The sequence below is a fragment of the Mirounga angustirostris genome, unplaced genomic scaffold (genome assembly GCF_029215605.1).
Source record: "Mirounga angustirostris isolate CCGP_5_RB_7025 unplaced genomic scaffold, mMirAng1.0.hap1 SCAF_4, whole genome shotgun sequence".
NCBI classification, from domain to species: Eukaryota; Metazoa; Chordata; class Mammalia; order Carnivora; family Phocidae; genus Mirounga; species Mirounga angustirostris.
In genome coordinates this window covers 107,829,864-107,847,777 of record NW_026991712.1, presented here as the reverse complement: position 1 = coordinate 107,847,777, position 17,914 = coordinate 107,829,864, and the positions used below count along the sequence as shown (strand labels likewise).

The 17,914-nt window shown below is 37.5% G+C and overlaps 1 protein-coding gene across 7 annotated transcripts in view; it reads left to right on the top strand.

Moving 5' to 3' along the window:
* Positions 1–17,914, top strand: part of SNX7 (sorting nexin 7) — a 168,877-nt gene that overhangs the window by 101,095 nt on the left and 49,868 nt on the right. The window contains exons 9-10 of one of the 7 annotated variants that reach the window (XR_006794438.3): positions 4,431–4,484; positions 4,590–17,811. The exons of 5 other annotated variants lie outside the window; for them this stretch is intronic. Coding sequence is in view for 1 of the 2 variants with exons in the window: in XM_045897131.3 (XP_045753087.1) it covers positions 4,431–4,433 (3 nt within the window). In the remaining variant the exon portion in view is untranslated. Of the gene's footprint in view, positions 1–4,430; positions 17,812–17,914 lie in introns of those variants that run through there. One more of the 7 variants, XM_045897131.3, reaches the window with a different exon arrangement.

The window sequence follows — 17,914 nt, the reverse complement described above, 5'->3', positions numbered from 1 at the left end:
TGGCTATCACTTTCTAACCACCCCCCCCACATCCCCAGGCCTAAGGAACCACCAATCTGTTTTCTGTCCCTATAAATTTGCCTATTCTCATTATTTCATATCACTGGAATCCTATAATATGTGATCTTTAATGACTGGCTTATTTCACTTAATATGTCTTCAACAAGTATTGCAGCATTTGTCAGTACTTTATTCTTTTTTTAAAATGGCCAAAAATTGGGGTGCCTGGGTGGCTCAGTCGTTAAGCGTCTGCCTTCGGCTCGGGTCATGATCCCAGGGTCCTGGGATCGAGCCCCACATCGGGCTCCCTGCTCGGCGGGAAGCCTGCTTCTCCCTCTCCCACTCCCCCTGCTTGTGTTCCCTCCCTCTCTGTGTTTCTCCCTGTCAAATAAATAAAGTCTTAAAATAAATAAATAAATAAATAAATAAAATGGCCAAAAATATTCTATTGTATGGATATACCACATTTTGTTTATCCGTTATATTTGTTTATTCTTTGATAGACATTTAGGTTATTTTCAATTTTGACTATTATGAATAATGATGCTATAAAATTGGTGTATACATTTTTGTGAGTACGTATATTTTCATTTTTCTTGGGCCTTTACATAGGAGTGGAATTGCTGGGTCATAGCACAACTGTATTTAACCATATAAGGAGTTGCCAGATTGTTTTCCAAAGTGGCTACACCATTTTACATTTCAACTAGCATGTATGAGGGTTCTGATTTCTCCACATCCTCATGAATGCTTGTTATTTTCTGGTTTTGTTTGTTTTTGTTGTATTATAGCCACCCAATTGGGTGTAATGATATCTGATTATACCTTTGATTTGTATTTCCTGTTGCATCTTTTCATGTGATTTATGGCTATTTATATATATTCTTTGCAGATATATCTATTCAGATCTTTTGCCAATTTTTAAAGTGAGGTTGTCTTTTTATTATTGAGTTTAAGAGTTATTTATATATTCTAGATAAAAGTCCCTTATCAGATTATGGTTTGCAGATACTTCTTTTTACTTCTTGATAATGCACTTTGAAGCAAAGAAGTTTTTAATTTCGATGAAATTCATTGTTTCTGGCTTTTTTGTTGTTGTTGTTGCTTATGCTTTGGTGTCATTTTTAAGAATCCATTCTCAAATCTGAGCTTGTGCAGATTCACCCCTATGTTTTCTTCTAAGAGTTTTAACTTTTAGATTTATGTCTTTGATCCATTTTGAGTTACTTTTTGCATATGATGTGAAGGAAAGGCCCAATTTCATTCTTTTATATGAGGCTATCCAGTTGTCCCAACACTATTTGCTGAAGAGGCTGTTTTACAATTTTCACACTGGGGATCAAGTCCATGGAACTCCTTATGTTGTCATCCCAGAGGTGGGACACCTGGTATAGCTTTTGAATTGGTTGTTGTGATGTGTGCTGTGATGGTTGTTGCTATTAATATGGAAATACGACTACTGGATACCTCATTATAAAAAAGCCTCTTAACAACAACAAAATAACTCATTTGGATTTTACTTAAAAGAAGGATTCCCCCTGAAGTTTACATATACTTTTCATTCAACACATGCCTTCTTTCAATAACTGCTTCCCAAAACACAGATTTCCTGCTTTCAATTAATTTTCTGAGTCATATAGCCTTTCAAAAAAGACAAAAGAAGGATTTTAAGTGGATGTGCCAGTAGCTGTTATATAGAATTGGTAATAGACTTAGTATATTTTGAAAATAGTTTAAGTCCATCTTGTGATATTGCTAGGATTCCACGCCCCCTACCCCTTTCATTCCAGTGACCTAGGGGGAAATTAAAAGTCTTTTTACCTCAACTGGCTCTTCAAAGCAGAAACATCAATGCTGAATCCGTCATTTTGACCCGAAATCCTAGGGAGAAAGAAACTTATTTCTTGTGTTTACAGGAAATGCGGTTGTACTTGGATGAAAGTCATCATCGTAGAGGATGACTCATGGGAGCTTTGGAATCAGTGAGCTCAGGATAAGATCCGATCTGGAGATATTACTTGCCTGGTCCACAGTTTGTACTTTTCCTTCTCTTTTTGATTGGATAGGAAACATATATGCTCCATTTTTAGAGAACTACAAACACACACAGAGATACATACTTTAAGTAGGAAATCGTCACTAAACATGTGTATAATCCCAGGAAGATACAAATAAAAATCTGGGTTCGTTTCTTTTCTTTTCTTTTTTTCCTCATGCCATGACTACCTTGAAGATAAGAGGCTCTGAAGTGAAGATAAGTACATTTATACTATTGACCATCTATTTCATAATCAATTTCTTTATCTTCTCTTTGCTTTAAACAGGTTTATAAGTTATTATATATTTTTTAAAACTCACAGTTTAATCTACTTGATCAAGTCCTATTATGGATTGATTTCTCTTTTATTGTGCTTTGGCTCTGTTTCTCCATTTGTATTTTTCTGTTATTGTTTCAGAATTTTTATCTTTTTGACAAAAGAACAAACCAAACTACTTTAGATCACAGGGAATTGATGCAGTTATATAACCAAAAATGAAAAGGGTATATTTGGGTATAACTGGTCCTGAACAGGTTTATTTCTCTTTGTCTTTATTTCCTACTTCTCTTGAAAGGGTTGACTTCCCGGACGCCTGGGTGGCTCAGTCGGTTGGGCGTCTGCCTTCAGCTCAGGTCATGATCCCAGGGTACTGGGATCGAGTCCCGCATCAGGCTCCCCGCTCCGTGGGGACCCTGCTTCTCCCTCTGCCTCTGCCTCTCTCTCTCTCTGTCTCTCATGAATAAATAAATAAAATCTTAAAAAAAAAAAAAGGGTTGACTTCCTTTACCCCTATTGCTACCTTTACATGAGGCTCATTCTGTGGTTCTCAACTGGGGAATATTTAGCAGAATCTAATAATATAGTATGGTATAATATATACTATCATGTAATATCTAGAGATATTTTTGGATGCCACACTAGGGGAGAAGGGTACTACTGGCATCTAGTTGGTAGAAGTCGGGTGCTACTAAGCATCCTGCAACAAGAAGTTATCTGACCCAAAATGTCAAGACTGCTGAGGTTGAGAAATCCTGGGCTAGATTAATGTCTACCAGTAGCCCCTGGATCACAAGTTCCCAACTATCTACGAGGAAGGAAAGAGCTCTTCCCTTCCAGTTTTAAATCAGTTGAAAATTCCTAGGGAAGACCTGGCTTCGGATACAGCCAGTGCCTCCCTGTCCCCCTCAACACTGCCCCAGGCCAATCTTTGTGGCTAGAAACCAAAATACTGCAATCAACACAGCCTAGGTCAGGTTCTCACTTTTATACAAACTACATCAGCCAGGGAGGTTATGACCAAAGGAAGATGGCACCTTTAACTCAGACCACATGTTAGATGTTCACTTGCCAAAAGAAAAGAGCTACTTTATGCAGAAGTAAGCAGAATATCAGGGAAGATAAAATAATACCTTACGTCCACACTCTCATTTTAAAATGAGGATACGATTTTATTCATTTAGAATTTTTCAAGTTCTATACATTCATATATTTAACAATATTCTGTTCTTATGCCTAAAATTTTCAATGAGAAAAGACTAAAGTAAAAATAGCTCTTCAAAGAACATGAATTAGAGATTACAAGTGTAAATAAACCATTAGTCCAGCACATATAATTACATAGGAAGTCAATCATAATTTTATTGGCTAAGAAATAGCACAAGACTGTGAAATTAGAGTCATTAGTGCATTAATCTGTATTGAAAATAAAACCTTTAGATTAGGTTTGATTGAGACCAGTGTATAAAATATATTCTCTGCTGAAATAAGGCATTGAGATTCCATCAAAGTACATTGATGTAAAGAAGATATTGAATGACAAAGCTGTGATTCTTTTACAAATATGTTCAAATACATGATCATCTTACATGAATGGAGTATTGAGGGACTGCTACACCCAGTTTCACTGAAGATCAGTTCAATATTCTCACTGTTTCATAAGGATTTGAAATGTAAGAATAATGAAATTAATCTGTATGGAGATAACCAGGTCTTTAAACCAGCACCTAAAAAATGGCAGCTAGGCACCTTTAATTTAAATGTAAGGGATGATGTCTATAACTGATCTTGTAATTAATCAATCTGCTCCTGGACTCCTCCACCATATTATATTTTTACCCCCTTTAGCAGTGTACTGCTTTATTCTGCAACCTGTGACAGAGAATTGTTGATTGTCCATTTGAAAAGCAACTAATTTTTTCATTATGTCTCAAATGGAACTTGCACAAATATACAGTATTTAAAAAACGTTTTCATAGCTAAAGCAATAGTTCTGTGCCCATTTATTTCCTTCTCTACAGATATTTTGCAAAGGACCTAATTTGCTGTTTTATTTTATTTTGCTTTTTTTTTTTAAAGATAAGATTAAGCCCTATTTTCTTTCTCTTCTGAAAGTAAAAGGAACAAATCGTGGATTTCTTACAACTGCAGAATGACTAGAGGCACCTGGTAGGTATAGTATGACTTCACAATTTTCTGTCTGTAACACCATCATTCATCAGGTCCCTGAAGCTTAAGCTTTTGACATATTGTTTTATTTCTGTCATCTGGCAGATGTACTTCATTTAGACATCTACAATCAAGACATTTGATAACCAGATCTTAATAATATCTCAATCAACCTTTGTCATATGAGAAAAGAAAAGCTCAAAGGAGTATAATGACTCTGAGTTGCTTGCCCTCTGTATTTTGTAAAAATTAATAAAAGGAAACCTCATTTAAGATGAAGTCTGGGGACCAGAAGGGGTAGCTTTCATGCCCTACAACTTGTCATCAACTGCAGACCCAACAGGAAGAGACATACCTTGCAAGTAGATAGTGCTTTAGTTACAATGTTACTGTTCCAGCAGGAGGAAGAAAGGTTTCTCTGCTCAACCAGGCAACAGCCCAGCCAATGAGAGACTGCCATAACTCAGCCAATGAAAAGCCACTATCCTTTGAACTCCCAGTTTACTTCAAAAGGCTTTTTGTTTATAATAGCCTTCCCAACTTCCCCCTTTTCCTCTATAAAAGAGTGTTCCTCTCCTTTGTTCTCCAGACTGCTCTATGGTTTTGCAGTAGCTTGTTTGTTCCAGAGTGTAATTCTCTGCTATTCCTGAATAAATCTTTTTTTTTTCCTGGTAAAATACTGGCAGTTTTATTTTTAAGGTTAACAATTTCATCACTCCTTCCATACTCTCATTAACAGAAAATCAGGTCTTTGTCACATCATTCCTGGATTTTAGCAGCATTCCCCCCTTAATATTTTACTCCCTTGCAGGCTCTCTCCCCATAGTCTCCAAACCACAATTTTCTGACTCATTTCATCCTGGCAGAGTTTTCTTTGGGTCACATTAAAATCAGACAATTAAGGGCAATGCACTGTAGTTTTCTACAGTCAAACTAATTTAGTTTATGAATTGTTTAGAAACAGGGTCTTTGTTAAAGTCATAAATGTGCCTCTTCTTTTATGAGGTATTGGAAATGCAATGCCCTTAACTTGGTAAAATAAAAGTTTAGCTGTAATCCTTTATTTCTTTGTCAACGGAACTGGACCACAGGGTGCCCAGATAGTTGGTCAGATATTATTCTAGGTGTTTCCACGAAAGTGTTTTTGATGAGATTAATGCCTAAATCCATAGACTGAGTTAAGCAGATTGCCCTCCTTAAAGTAAGTTGGTCCTCATCCAATCAGTTGACTGCCTAGATAGAATAGCAAAACTAAGAGAAGAACTCCTGCTGCCTGGCTGTCTTCAAACTGGGATATTGCCTTTTTTCATGCCTTTGTATTCAAACTGAAACATTGAGTCTTCCTGGGTCTCCAGCTTGCCAACTGCAGATTGGGACTTATCAGCTTCCATAATGTATGAGCCAGTTCCTTATAATACACTCTCTCTGTGTGTGTGTCTCTCTCTCTTTCTCTCCATACACACGTACACATGTATTGGTTCTGTTTCTCTGGAGAACCCTGACTGATACACCATCACTTTGTCTTCGCTTATTTTTTTAAAACTTTCACTAGTCGGTGAAATCCAAAAGCCCAGAATCTATGCTCTGCTCCATCCTACTTGATCAATCTGAATCTATTCCTTTAAGTCTATTGTTTCTGCCTTAAGCCCCTCAGGGCCTACGCTTGTGCATTCAGAGTTTTCTTTGCTGGCCGACTGTATCATCTCATTCTTGTGGCCGTTAGTGCCTCTACAGTCTAAATGAAGTTGAGAAGATGCTAAATAGTACAATAGAAGGAGACATTTTGATTGGTATTCCAATATATTGTCCCACTATATGATTAATTATATTAAAAGAAGAGGTATGATCTTTTCAGGTATTCCAAACCTATCAGAAGCATAAATTAAGTGCAATTTTAAGAGCTTATTAATAATAGTTACCAGTTATTAAGTCCTTTTTATTTGTCAGGCAAGCTTGGTTATGATTTCCTTGCATTTTCTCATTCCTACCAATTCAGATCCAGAGGTACTATGATCTCTATTGTTCAGGGGCAGACTGGATCTTAGAAAAATTAATTTATCCATTACGATCAAGTTAGGAAATAATGAAACAAGGATAACCCAGGTCTCCTCTCAATGGCCTTGTGTCCTATACCACTGCTTCTCAAAATTTAATGTACGTTAGAATCACCTGGGGATCTTGTCAACAAGCAGATTCTGATTCAGTGGGTCCAAATGGGGTCTGGGGTTCTGTATTTCTAACAAGCTCAGAGGGGATATTGATGCTTCCAGTCCAAAGACTACATTTTTAATTGCCAAGGTTATATCATTCCTGGAAAGGTGCACACTGTGAGAATGTATTACATGATGTATATAAAATCCTCTGAGGCTTAAAGTCATACTTTGGTCTGGCTCTATTACTTACAGTTCTGTGATCTTAGGAAAGTTAATTTCCTTTACCTGTTCTAGAGAAAAACTAATAATAGGGCACCTGGGTGGCTCAGTTGGTTAAGCGACTTCCTTCAGCTCAGGTCATGATCCCAGGGTCCTGGGATCGAGTCCCACATCGGGCTCCCGGCTCAGCGGGGAGCCTGCTTCTCCCTCTGACCCTCTCCTCTCTCATGCTGTTTCTCTCTCGCTCGCTCTCTAATAAATAAATAAAATCTTAAAAAAAAAGAAAAACTAATAATAATACCTAATTAATATCGCATTGCATAAAATAATGTATGTAAAGAAAGGTCAGTATATACTCAGGGCACAGGTTAAGCATAAAAAATAAAAGGGGCGTAGGAGGATATAATTATTTTCCAGAGAGATCCATCTTACAGCATAGGCTTCTTCCTAAATGGGAAAATCAATTTCACTACTACATAATCTAAAATAGAAACATGCAACTATTAGGCACTGACAAACCCACAAGTACTATACTAATCAAGACAACATTCCCAATTTCTAGCTTTCTGTTTTTTTAACCAGATGTAGGGTTATAGCAGTGTGATCCATGAGCAACCTAAATTCAGAGAGAAATAAAAGTTATCTGGAAACATTCTTTCTGGCAACCCAATTCTGACATCTAGCTTATAAATGTAGAAATAATGTTCTTGTGTGTCTAATAATGGCTTTAGATAAACTCTTAGATTGTTAGAGGTAGAATTAAATTCTGAGCATACTGTAAAAAGAAAAAAAGGCATTTAGCATTTAAAATTCTGAGCTTGCTAGTTAAGTATTCTAGGCCCCAATTTCCCATCTGTGGAAAGGGGGAATTAATCTGCCAAGATCTACATGGCTGGGAAGTACAAGAATAAATTATACACAGCTGACTTTGACTACTTTCTTAAAAAAAAAGTATTAAATTTTACATCAGCTCCCCCTGGTTACCCCCAAATACTTAAAACTTACAGTTCATCCATGAATTTAGGATATCCTGAGATAAGGCAAGCTAATGGTCATCGCTGCTAAGGTATATTACAGTAGGAAAGATTCAGAATGTGATGCATAGGTGTGAATATAAATAGATATACATACATATTTAAGTTCATATTTATGTACATGGGTGTGTGTGTGTATGCTTGTGTGGTGTGTGAATTATGGAGTAATTGGTGGAAAGACATATGAATTAAAAATCATTGGAGCTGGAAGCCAACTGCATGGGTACTACTGCTTATCTTCCTCCCTTTCCTCATGTATTACTATTCCTCCAGGTTTGAAAGTGTATTTATGTTGATGTTCATAAGGTTACTGAACAATGAGATCCTTTAAAATGGACAACTGTTTGTGTGTGCTTGCTGCCACGTTTGCATGTGTAATCCTTTAAGGCTATAAATGCATATGTGGGAGAGGGAAAAATTGAACTTCCACAGTTCCTGTTTATATTTCTCTTATTGTAAAGTCATGGAGATTGAAGAGCTTGTTTGTATTTTTTTTTCTAAAACATGACATCTTTTGATAAGATCAGAAGAACAATGCTTTCTCATTTTAAGAGAAATCATCCCAGAACATGCAATTTAAATAGCTAATCAGAGCTGGTTAAATGAGGCATTTGATAATTATGCATAAAAGATTTTCTCTTCCTACTTGAAGTATTATGATTACTGATGTTAAAATTAAATTATTTTTGCTTTTAAGTGGTTTTTTTGAACAATCTGAGATTCTACAATCTTTTGAAACACTTTGCGTTCAAATATCATATATATGCATCCATTTATGCAGTAACTCACTAATTCCATAAATATTCCACTGCTAATAGGTGCCAGACACCTTCATCTGTTGTCATAAGCAATATGGTAAATAAAATAAACCTAACCTGCCCTCAGTAAGCTAAAAGTCTAATGAGGAGACAGGCACCATACATAAATAATGAATAAATCTCAATTGATGCATGCATCAGTCTCAGGATTGGCTGATGCGGAAGTTATAGAGGCTGGAGAGAGATGTAGCTGGAGAAATGAACTCAGTCACAGAAAATCCAGCAATTCGGACTTGATTCAGGCTGGTATCCACATCCAAATTGGTCCCATTCCACAGAGGAAGTATTAGAAGCTGGAGGCTTCATCAGAGGAATAACTGCATGCCAATTCCAGGAGATCAGCCGAGGTATGAAGGACAGGATCCTCTCTATGCGGAAGAGAACTGGCCCATGTTGGACACTGGACAGGTTCCTATGTAAGCAGAGGAATGGAAAGCTAACACAAAGAAGTAGGATCTATTTGGATATCAGAAATAGGATCTATATGGCTATCAGAAGTAGGAAATTGACTTTACTAGTTTTAAGCAAGGAGGAATGTATCCTCACTTAACTAGGAGGTCCAGAAGGAGAAAGTGGTTTAGGATCAGCTTAATCAGGCCTCCCTACCTCTGTCTCTCTGTAGACTCTTGTCCCTTGTCTAGTTGGCCTGTCCTCTGCCTGCTTTCCTCACAGCATGAAAATGAAGGCTTTTGGTTCACATTCACCTACACAATATCCAGAGGAAGCTAGAAACTGTCTCCTAAATGTTCTATTTTTAAGAATAGGAAAACTCGGGGTGCCTGGGTGGCTCAGTCAGTGAAGTGTCTGACTCTTGATTTTGGCTCAGGTCATGATCTCAGGGTCCTAGGATCCAGCCCCGTGTCGGGCTCCCACTCAGCTGGGAGTCTGCTTGAGATTCTCTCTCCCTCTGCCTATCCCCCCACTTGCTCTCTCTCCCTCTCTCTCAAATAAATACATCAATCTTTAAAAAAGAATAGGAAAACTCTTTTCCATAATAACCAATAAACTTTTCCTTGTGTCTCATTTCTCCAAATTGGAATTTATTCCCATCTTGAACCAATCCCAGTGACGTTTTGTTGTACAACATTTTGCCTAAGCCTGAATTCCTGAACCAATCTTAAACAAGGGGAATGAGATTACTCTTTTTTATTTTTAACATTTTATTTATTTTGCTTGAGATAGAGAGGGCAAGAGAGAGCACAGAGGGAGAGGGGAAGCAGACTCCCCGCCGAACAAGGAGCCTAACCTGGGGCTCAATCCCAGGATCCCGGGATCATGACCTGAACCGAAGGCAGACGCTTAACAGACTAAGCCACCCACGTGCCCCCAAGGGAATGAGATTACTCTTATTCCATTTAGCCCACTCCTCGGTTTATTATCAAAATTTGTTTTTCTTTATTAGCACCGGACCATTTGATTAGATCTTTCTCAATTTTTTTTTGAAAGTGAAGAGTCAGATACAATTTCATACCCTAGTATTAGAGAGTATCCAATAATGAGGCAGACTCTAAGACAAAATGAAAAATGTCAAAGATTCAGGTACGATATACTTGTAAGAGATAAAGGGGGAGAGGAGCAGAGAAAGGAAAGGCTTCAGCCTGCACTGCAGATCTGAACCTGAGAAAGGGGAGGTGGAAGGAAAGGAAACTGGGTCTCAGTTGGAAGGGCCTCAGGATATAGCACAGCCCTGAGAAAGTCCTGGGGCCAGGAGGGAGCCCCAGAGCAAGGATGACTATAAAAGAGTCCTGCATTGGCAGAAATGGCCTGGCTCTAGTCCCCTTACCAGGCTCAGTCATTGGCTGTGAGCAGCCTGCAGAAAGCATGACCTCCCCGTGAACATCACAGTGGATCCCTGTATGTGGGGGCTGGAGGATACCTGCTGACCACACTTCTCATGGCAGGTTTTCTCTCTTTCTAGGTGACATACTTAGCTGCTGTCTGTGTATTTGTCATACAGTTTGCTTTTCAGCTTCTGGGAAGTATAGAAAGATTTTACCGAAACTTATTCAATGACAATTACTACTTCCTTTATTCTTTCACATAGAGGCACCTTGTTCTACAGAACAAAGGTTTGGGAAAATTTTAATATTACTAATTTTAGTAAACCTTTGCCATTACAATAAGTTTTGATAAAGTGCTTTAATATTAGGCATGTTTTAGAAAGATTTATTTATTTATGTTAGAAAGAGAGAGAGGTGGTGGGGCAGAGGGTAAGGGAGAGGGAGAGAGAGAATCTCCAGCAGACTCCCCATTGAGTGTGGAGCCCTACAGGGGGGCTTGATCTCACAACCCTGAGATCATGACCTGAGCCGAAATCAAGAGTCAGATGCTTAACAGACTGAGCCACCCAGGTGCCCCTAATCTTAGGTATTTTAAATATATTTCTTGTCAATAGGTATTTTAAATATTTTTTGTCAAAACTTTGGATTTATAGACTTAGATTATTCAATTTGTGGAAAATGCCTGGCATATAACCCAAAGTCTGTCTTTATTTTTCAATTCAAAGAAATGTATAAATTCATATTTTCATGACAATCATTTCCCTTCTGAATTCTGAGATAGTTACAGGGAGAGATAAGTGATACATGGGAAGATGGGTGCATACATAAATAAATAGATCAGGCTTGCTGCTACCTTTTCATTTGGATAAAATAAACCATCACAACCCTCAGCATTTCTTATATGGACTCTTAGCTTTGCTCATGAAAGACATTCATTGCTCACTGGAGCAATGCATTCTTTTCTGATCTTCTGAGATGGATAAATAAAGTCATTAAACAAAAATTAAATAATCCTACCTTAGCCCAAATTCCCAGCATTGATAAGAATACAGAATTTTAAATTACACACACACACACACACACATATAAATTGTCTGTTCAGTGACCAGTGTCTTTTACCCCTGGGCAATTAGGCATAGTAAAATTCAAGTTGTGTAAGAGAAGGACCTCTCTTTTGTAAAGTGGAAGAAAGTCTACTGGAAAAGGGAAGATAAGAAAGAAAATAAGGCATGACTTAGAAAACAGAGACATTCTCACATAGTTTTAGAAAGGACTATATTTAGGAGTTAAGTATCTAGAAATTGGTTACTAAAAAGATTACCCGTGCCAGATTAGCTCTTGAAAATTTTTCGTCTGCAGCCCTAGGCTATGAAGACGGCTGGTCTGTATGATCATTCATGCTTTTTTCCCTGCCCACTCTCAGTTCCAATCACGAACTTGCCTGTCATTCTCCAAGCCAAGCACTTAGTACATGTTCATGCCTCTGTAATTTTGCTCATTTTTTTTTATACTGATAAATTCTTCCCTCCTGCCTTTCAAACTTCTACTCATCCTTTAAGACTGACCTTAATATTACCCCAAATTTGATTAATCTATTATCTCCAAGTCACTCTTCCCTTTTTCCTTCCATGGCAGTTGATAGCTAGGTTTATTTATTTAATTGTTTTTTAAAAATCTTTATTGAGGTATAATTGACAAAATTGTAAGATATTTGAAGTGCACAATGTGATGACTTGATATATGCATACATTGTGAAAGATTCCCTTCATTGAGTTAATTAACACATCCATCACCCTACATAGTTACTCCTTCCTTTGTCTTTTGATGAGAAAGTGTAAGTTCTCTCTTAGCAAATTTCAAGTATGCAATACAATGTTATCAACCAGCCATCATGTATACATTATATTCTCAGACCTTACTCACCTTAAAACTGAAATTTGTACCTTTTTACCAACCTCTCCCTATTTCCCCCACCTCCCACCCCTGGCAACTTTTCTACTATTTCTGTAAGTTTGGTTTTGTTGTTGTTATTGTTGTTGTTTTTAGATTCCACATATAAGTGATACCATGCAGTAGTTTTCTTTCTCTGTCAGGTTCGTTCATTTTGTCACAAATGGCAGGATATCCTTCTTTTGTAAGGGTGAATAATATTCCATTACATATCTATCTGTCCATCTATCTATCATCTATCTATCTATATCTATCTATCTATCTATCTATCTATCTATCTATCTATCTATCTATCTATTCATCCATCCATCTTTGCTCACTTTGTACATTGTTGTCTTACAGGGAAACTTAGTCTCAGCACATGGGCCAGCTTGAGCTACTAAGTCCCTGGGAGTTTTTAAGATTTTCCTTATAATAAAGAAATTCTCAAAAATGTTCTCACATACTTACATAACTCAAGAAATAAATGCCAATACTTGTTTTTCTCCTTGAACTTACAGCAACTATTTCTCTCTAAGGCCTGGTACTACCTAGATATTAATTTGCTTGACAATCTTAAGGGTACTGATCAACACATTTATCACCAATTATTAGGTATTGATCACCTAGTGGGCTGACTATGATCAAAACCTCAGGAGTCCTCACCATCTAGGTATGCAGATAAGAGAACCAAATCTCTCTTAATTAATGGTTAAGAGTGAGGACTCTGCGGTTAAGACATGGATTTGAATCAATCATTTATTGTCTGTGTGACCTTGGGCATATCTACTAACTTTTTCTGAGTGTCAGTAGTTTGTGTTTGTTTGTTTATATAATGTTTCATTCAGTAATAAACAAGTATCTTTTGAATATCTATTTGTGAAGTTAATGGTGAAAAAGATAAACATCATCTCTGCTCACAAACATTCCACCAGACCACACATCTCTACAAACTATGAACACAGGAATGTTAACACTAAACTACCCACCTGGAGGAAAACTTAGGTGTAAGATCATTAAAATCTGAGAAATTTAAGTAAAAGTGTTATATTTGATTTTGCGTACTTGATTTATGTTTGCATTACATTAGGAAAGTGCTCGCTTTGGCAGCACATATACATTACATTAGGAAAGATTTGCTCTAATTACTATTTAGCAGCTTGCCCCCCGCCTATGTATGCCATGTGACTTTCAGGGTCCTCCTTTTAGGATAATGTAAATATCTTGTCCTTGATGGGGATTAACTGTACAGCCATGGAAATACCATTAACAATCAGAAAAAGAAACTTTATCACAGATTTGGCAAAGTTAACTTATTCCTTTTAGCTTTCAGAAATCTTTCATAAAAGTAGATAACAAAGAATCTAATGTATGATCTTGTTGTGCGTGGGTGGTTATACATTGAGATATCTGACACCCAGTTGTTAGAAGATCAGAAAAATGCAAAGCCCAACTGAAAGGCTAATTGTGTTTGGTGTCACCTGCGGCAGGGCTGTAGAAGAGGCACGCTGTGTGGGAAGAACACTCCTTCTGAAGGCTGAGAGCCATTCATTTTGCAGCATGTCCAAACAAAATGTATAGAGAAGAATAAATTCGTTCCACTTTCCTTACCTTCATTAACTTAATAACTCATTCATCAAAAGATCTTTTAAAATATATAAGAGGAAAATAATTTATTTATATACTATTTCAACATACCTTCCTCTGGTTCTAGTACAAAGAAAGAGCAAAGAGACGCTTGACATTAAATTGATTCAGTGATTCTCAAACCTTCCTCTTACTACCTCATTTCCCTGGACTTAACTGCTACATTGAGCTTTCAGGAGCCGTTATCAACTGGGCACATGGATCCCAGTCCTTTAAATTCAGCTCGCCTGAAAGGAAAAAAAAAGAAGGGTGTAAAGGGGGATGTAGAAAAAGCTATCTCGCCAATTCCAAATACTCATGGGTGACTGCCCTCATCGGCACACTGACCTTGAAGCTTCATTGTTGCTGTATTTCTAAGCCTTCCAGAAACCTGTGGCCACAGATGAATCTGAAAGAAAACTTGGGTAACGATTTGGTATTGATTCTGAGATGATGTGTTTATAATACTTTATATTTGATACGTGAAAACATGGTTGCCTAATAAATTTGTAAGCTATAAAAATTCATTTTTCCCCATTGTGAATCGTGAGTAAAACCAAGGGCTACCAGATCACAGGGCTCTTCTAGGAAAAGAAACAAAGGGGATGAAAAATCCTATTTGATTATATAGTAACTGAATATTTTTTGATAGATTCTGTGTCCAACACTTTAAATGTGATTAGCCTTTACTTGATAGTATGAGACCAAAATAATTATTACATTTTTACAGATAAGAAAGTAAGGCTTGGAGAAGTCAAATAGCTTGTACAACCTCACGTGACAATTAGTGTGATTCATACCAAAGGTCTGTGCTCTTTCTTAACTACTGCCCTAAACTGTCTTCCCTATTTAAGAACTCCAGGCTTTTGTTTCTTTTTCTAAAGATTTTATTGACTTATTTATTTGAGAGAGAGAGAGAGAGAGAGAGAGAGAGGGAGAGGAGGAGGAGCAGAGGGAGAGGGACAAGCAGATTCCATGCTGAATATGGAGCCCAACTCAGGGCTCGATCCCACAACCCTGAGATCACGACCTGAGCCAGAATCAAGAGTCTGACGTTCAACTGACTGAAACACCCAGGCGCCCTGCTTATTTTTAATAAGCACAAACCACTTTGCATTTCCCTGAATCATTAGATCTATGGGGTGGGAGCAGTGGAGTTCTCCCAGCAAAGTCCCTTGCAAAAAGGAAAGAGTATCAATCCCACTCCATAGAGGGAGGAAGAGCCACTGCTGCTGGCCACAGCAAATGTGTCTCACCTTTAGAAACTCTGCTGTGTGTCAGAGAGGAGGAAATATCAGTGTGGACAGATTTAGTGATCTACCAGTCAAGACTTTGAGAACTAACAGTTGACGTGCATGGATGGGTCTTTATCCTATCTCTGTGTGAAGTCACTTCACTTCCTAGAATATCCGCAAAATTAAGGAATGTATTAGCTGGCTGTTAAAGTATTTTCTACCTCTAAAAGGATGTGAGTCTATGAGACATTGCATTCAAATTATAGATCACCTTACCTTTACCCCAATTCCCATCTTAGACCATGTGATTTCCCTTCTAATGCTCAGTTCAGCCTGTATTGTTTCTTTCTTCATGAAAACATGCAGACTCAGGAGAGAACTAGAATAGTGAATACACATGTGTCCACGCCACTTTCAAATACAAGACTTCAGAGAAACTGTGATGTTCTTCCAAGTTAGTCTTTGTTGAAGTCTCTTAATCCACAAAATAAAATTCTAAGCAGAAACCTCAAAAACCTTGCTGTTAGGAAGAAGTTTTAAGCAAGGCCTGTTGTTACTGTAATGCTTACTGACATTTTGATGACAAGAAATGCCATGATATACTTTGTAAATCCAGCATAAATGTACTAATCTATTTCTTGAGTATCACTTGAGGTTTCTATGTCAGTTTTTCAGTGGTCATTGGGTAAACGTTAAGCCAGTTTCTTACTAGTGTATATTTAACTTAGTTTATATGAGTGTTCTATCAGGCGAACAGGGGGTTATTCTAAGTCTTTGTACTTTTGTGCAAACAATGCATGCCACAGACTATTTGTAATCACTACTATTTCTCCTCAAATAACAAAGACACCTTACATCTAAGGAGCTTTAATACTGTTGTAGCTTCAAAGTCCTTTGATAAAAATATTGCAAAAAAAAAGAAATAATTAAAATATTATTGAATTCTCCAGAACCCGTAGCACCCAACATAGCACTGCTATTCCCAGATTGTCTTATGGCTCCATATACAACCAGTTCAGCCATTTTTGATTGACATGGTGAGTCATTTCATTGAAACAACCCGTCAGTTTCATCTTCTGCAACAGTCCAACCAATTTAACTGAATTGCCAGGGGTTTGAAACAACCAAGCAATCAACTCAAGCAAAGCAATTAAAGTGATTTTACCTGTAGGCAGAGTCTAAGTGATTGATATAAAGTTCCATAAGTTGATAGGTTTTATCCACACAAAAATTATGTTTTCCTTATTATAAAATATTCCCATTTCTCTACTATGTTTTTACTTGTATATTCTTCTAAAATTAAGTTTACATGGAAACATCCTGAATTTTTAAAAAAGAAATGTAAAATGAATAATTTCTAGATTTATCTCTATAATCTTTTAAGAGCATTAAGTTGGCAGTAAAAAATAAAATTAACACATGGCACTTTAAGAACTGTAGCTAATCAAGAATAGAATGAAAAATATTAATTTCAAAAAGCAATTTTTAAAAAGATAAAGTACAAAACATTTACTGAAAGCTATGCCCATTCGATGACAATAACAATTCTGGCGAAAGCCATCTTTTTTTTCTTTTTGTATGAATTATTGCACAGAGAAATATTTGAGTTTCCATGATTGTATGGACATTATAACTGCTTATTCACTAGTCAGAATGCTGAGCCTTGCAGCTTGTCATTTAAGATCTGAATGAATACACTTAGGTATGTCCACTTCCAACTGAGGTGGAGTAACTGAGAACAGAACTTCCACTGAAGCTGAAAAAAGAAACAAATGTACAAAACATATGGAGTAAGAGTTATCAAGACGCTAGCATCAAGGAACATAAGACAGTGATCCTGAAAGGTGGAGGAAAATGATGTGCACCCTATGATTTCCTGAGCTTACTGCCTTGAGAGAGTTTCTAGGTCATAGAATATGGAGGCAGAACCCAGCCAGAGTCTGACCAACGCCCTGAGTTGAAGAGACAGAGCTGAGGGTTTGAGGACAAAAAGATGCTAGAGTTTGCCTCTGCAAGGTACTAGAGAGGAGAGAGTTGCACAGAATGGTAACTCCAGAGATCGGAGCAGGACTCTTCATGGCTTTAGCATAGTGTCGATGAGTGCATGGTGTGGGGAAACTACCCAAGGCCAGGGAAAGAACCACCTGAATGACGTCGAGGTGACAGTGCCTGGCAGTGACCACGGACCTGAAAATAGCCCCTTCCCCATGATTCACAGGGCATAACGTGGAGCTCGCTGAAGTGTCTTTATCAATAATAGGAAATAAGTAGTTTTAAACACTTTTCTAGGGCGCCTGGGTGGCTCAGTTGGTTAAGCGACTGCCTTCGGCCCAGGTCATGATCCTGGAGTCCCGGGATCGAGTCCCACATCGGGCTCCCTGCTCGGCAGGGAGTCTGCTTCTCCCTCTGACCCTCCCCCCTCTCATGCTCCCTGTCTCTCATTCTCTCTGTCTCAAAAAAAAAAAAAAAATCTTTAAACACTTTTCTAGTCTTGCCTAACAAATCTTAAAAGCAAGTTCAAACAGTATCCAAGTAAGTTAACTGTGACTCAGAACAAAGCTCAAGAACATATATGATGATACAAAAGTATCCAGCATCTAACAAAGCAAATTTAATAATGACTGGTATTCAATAA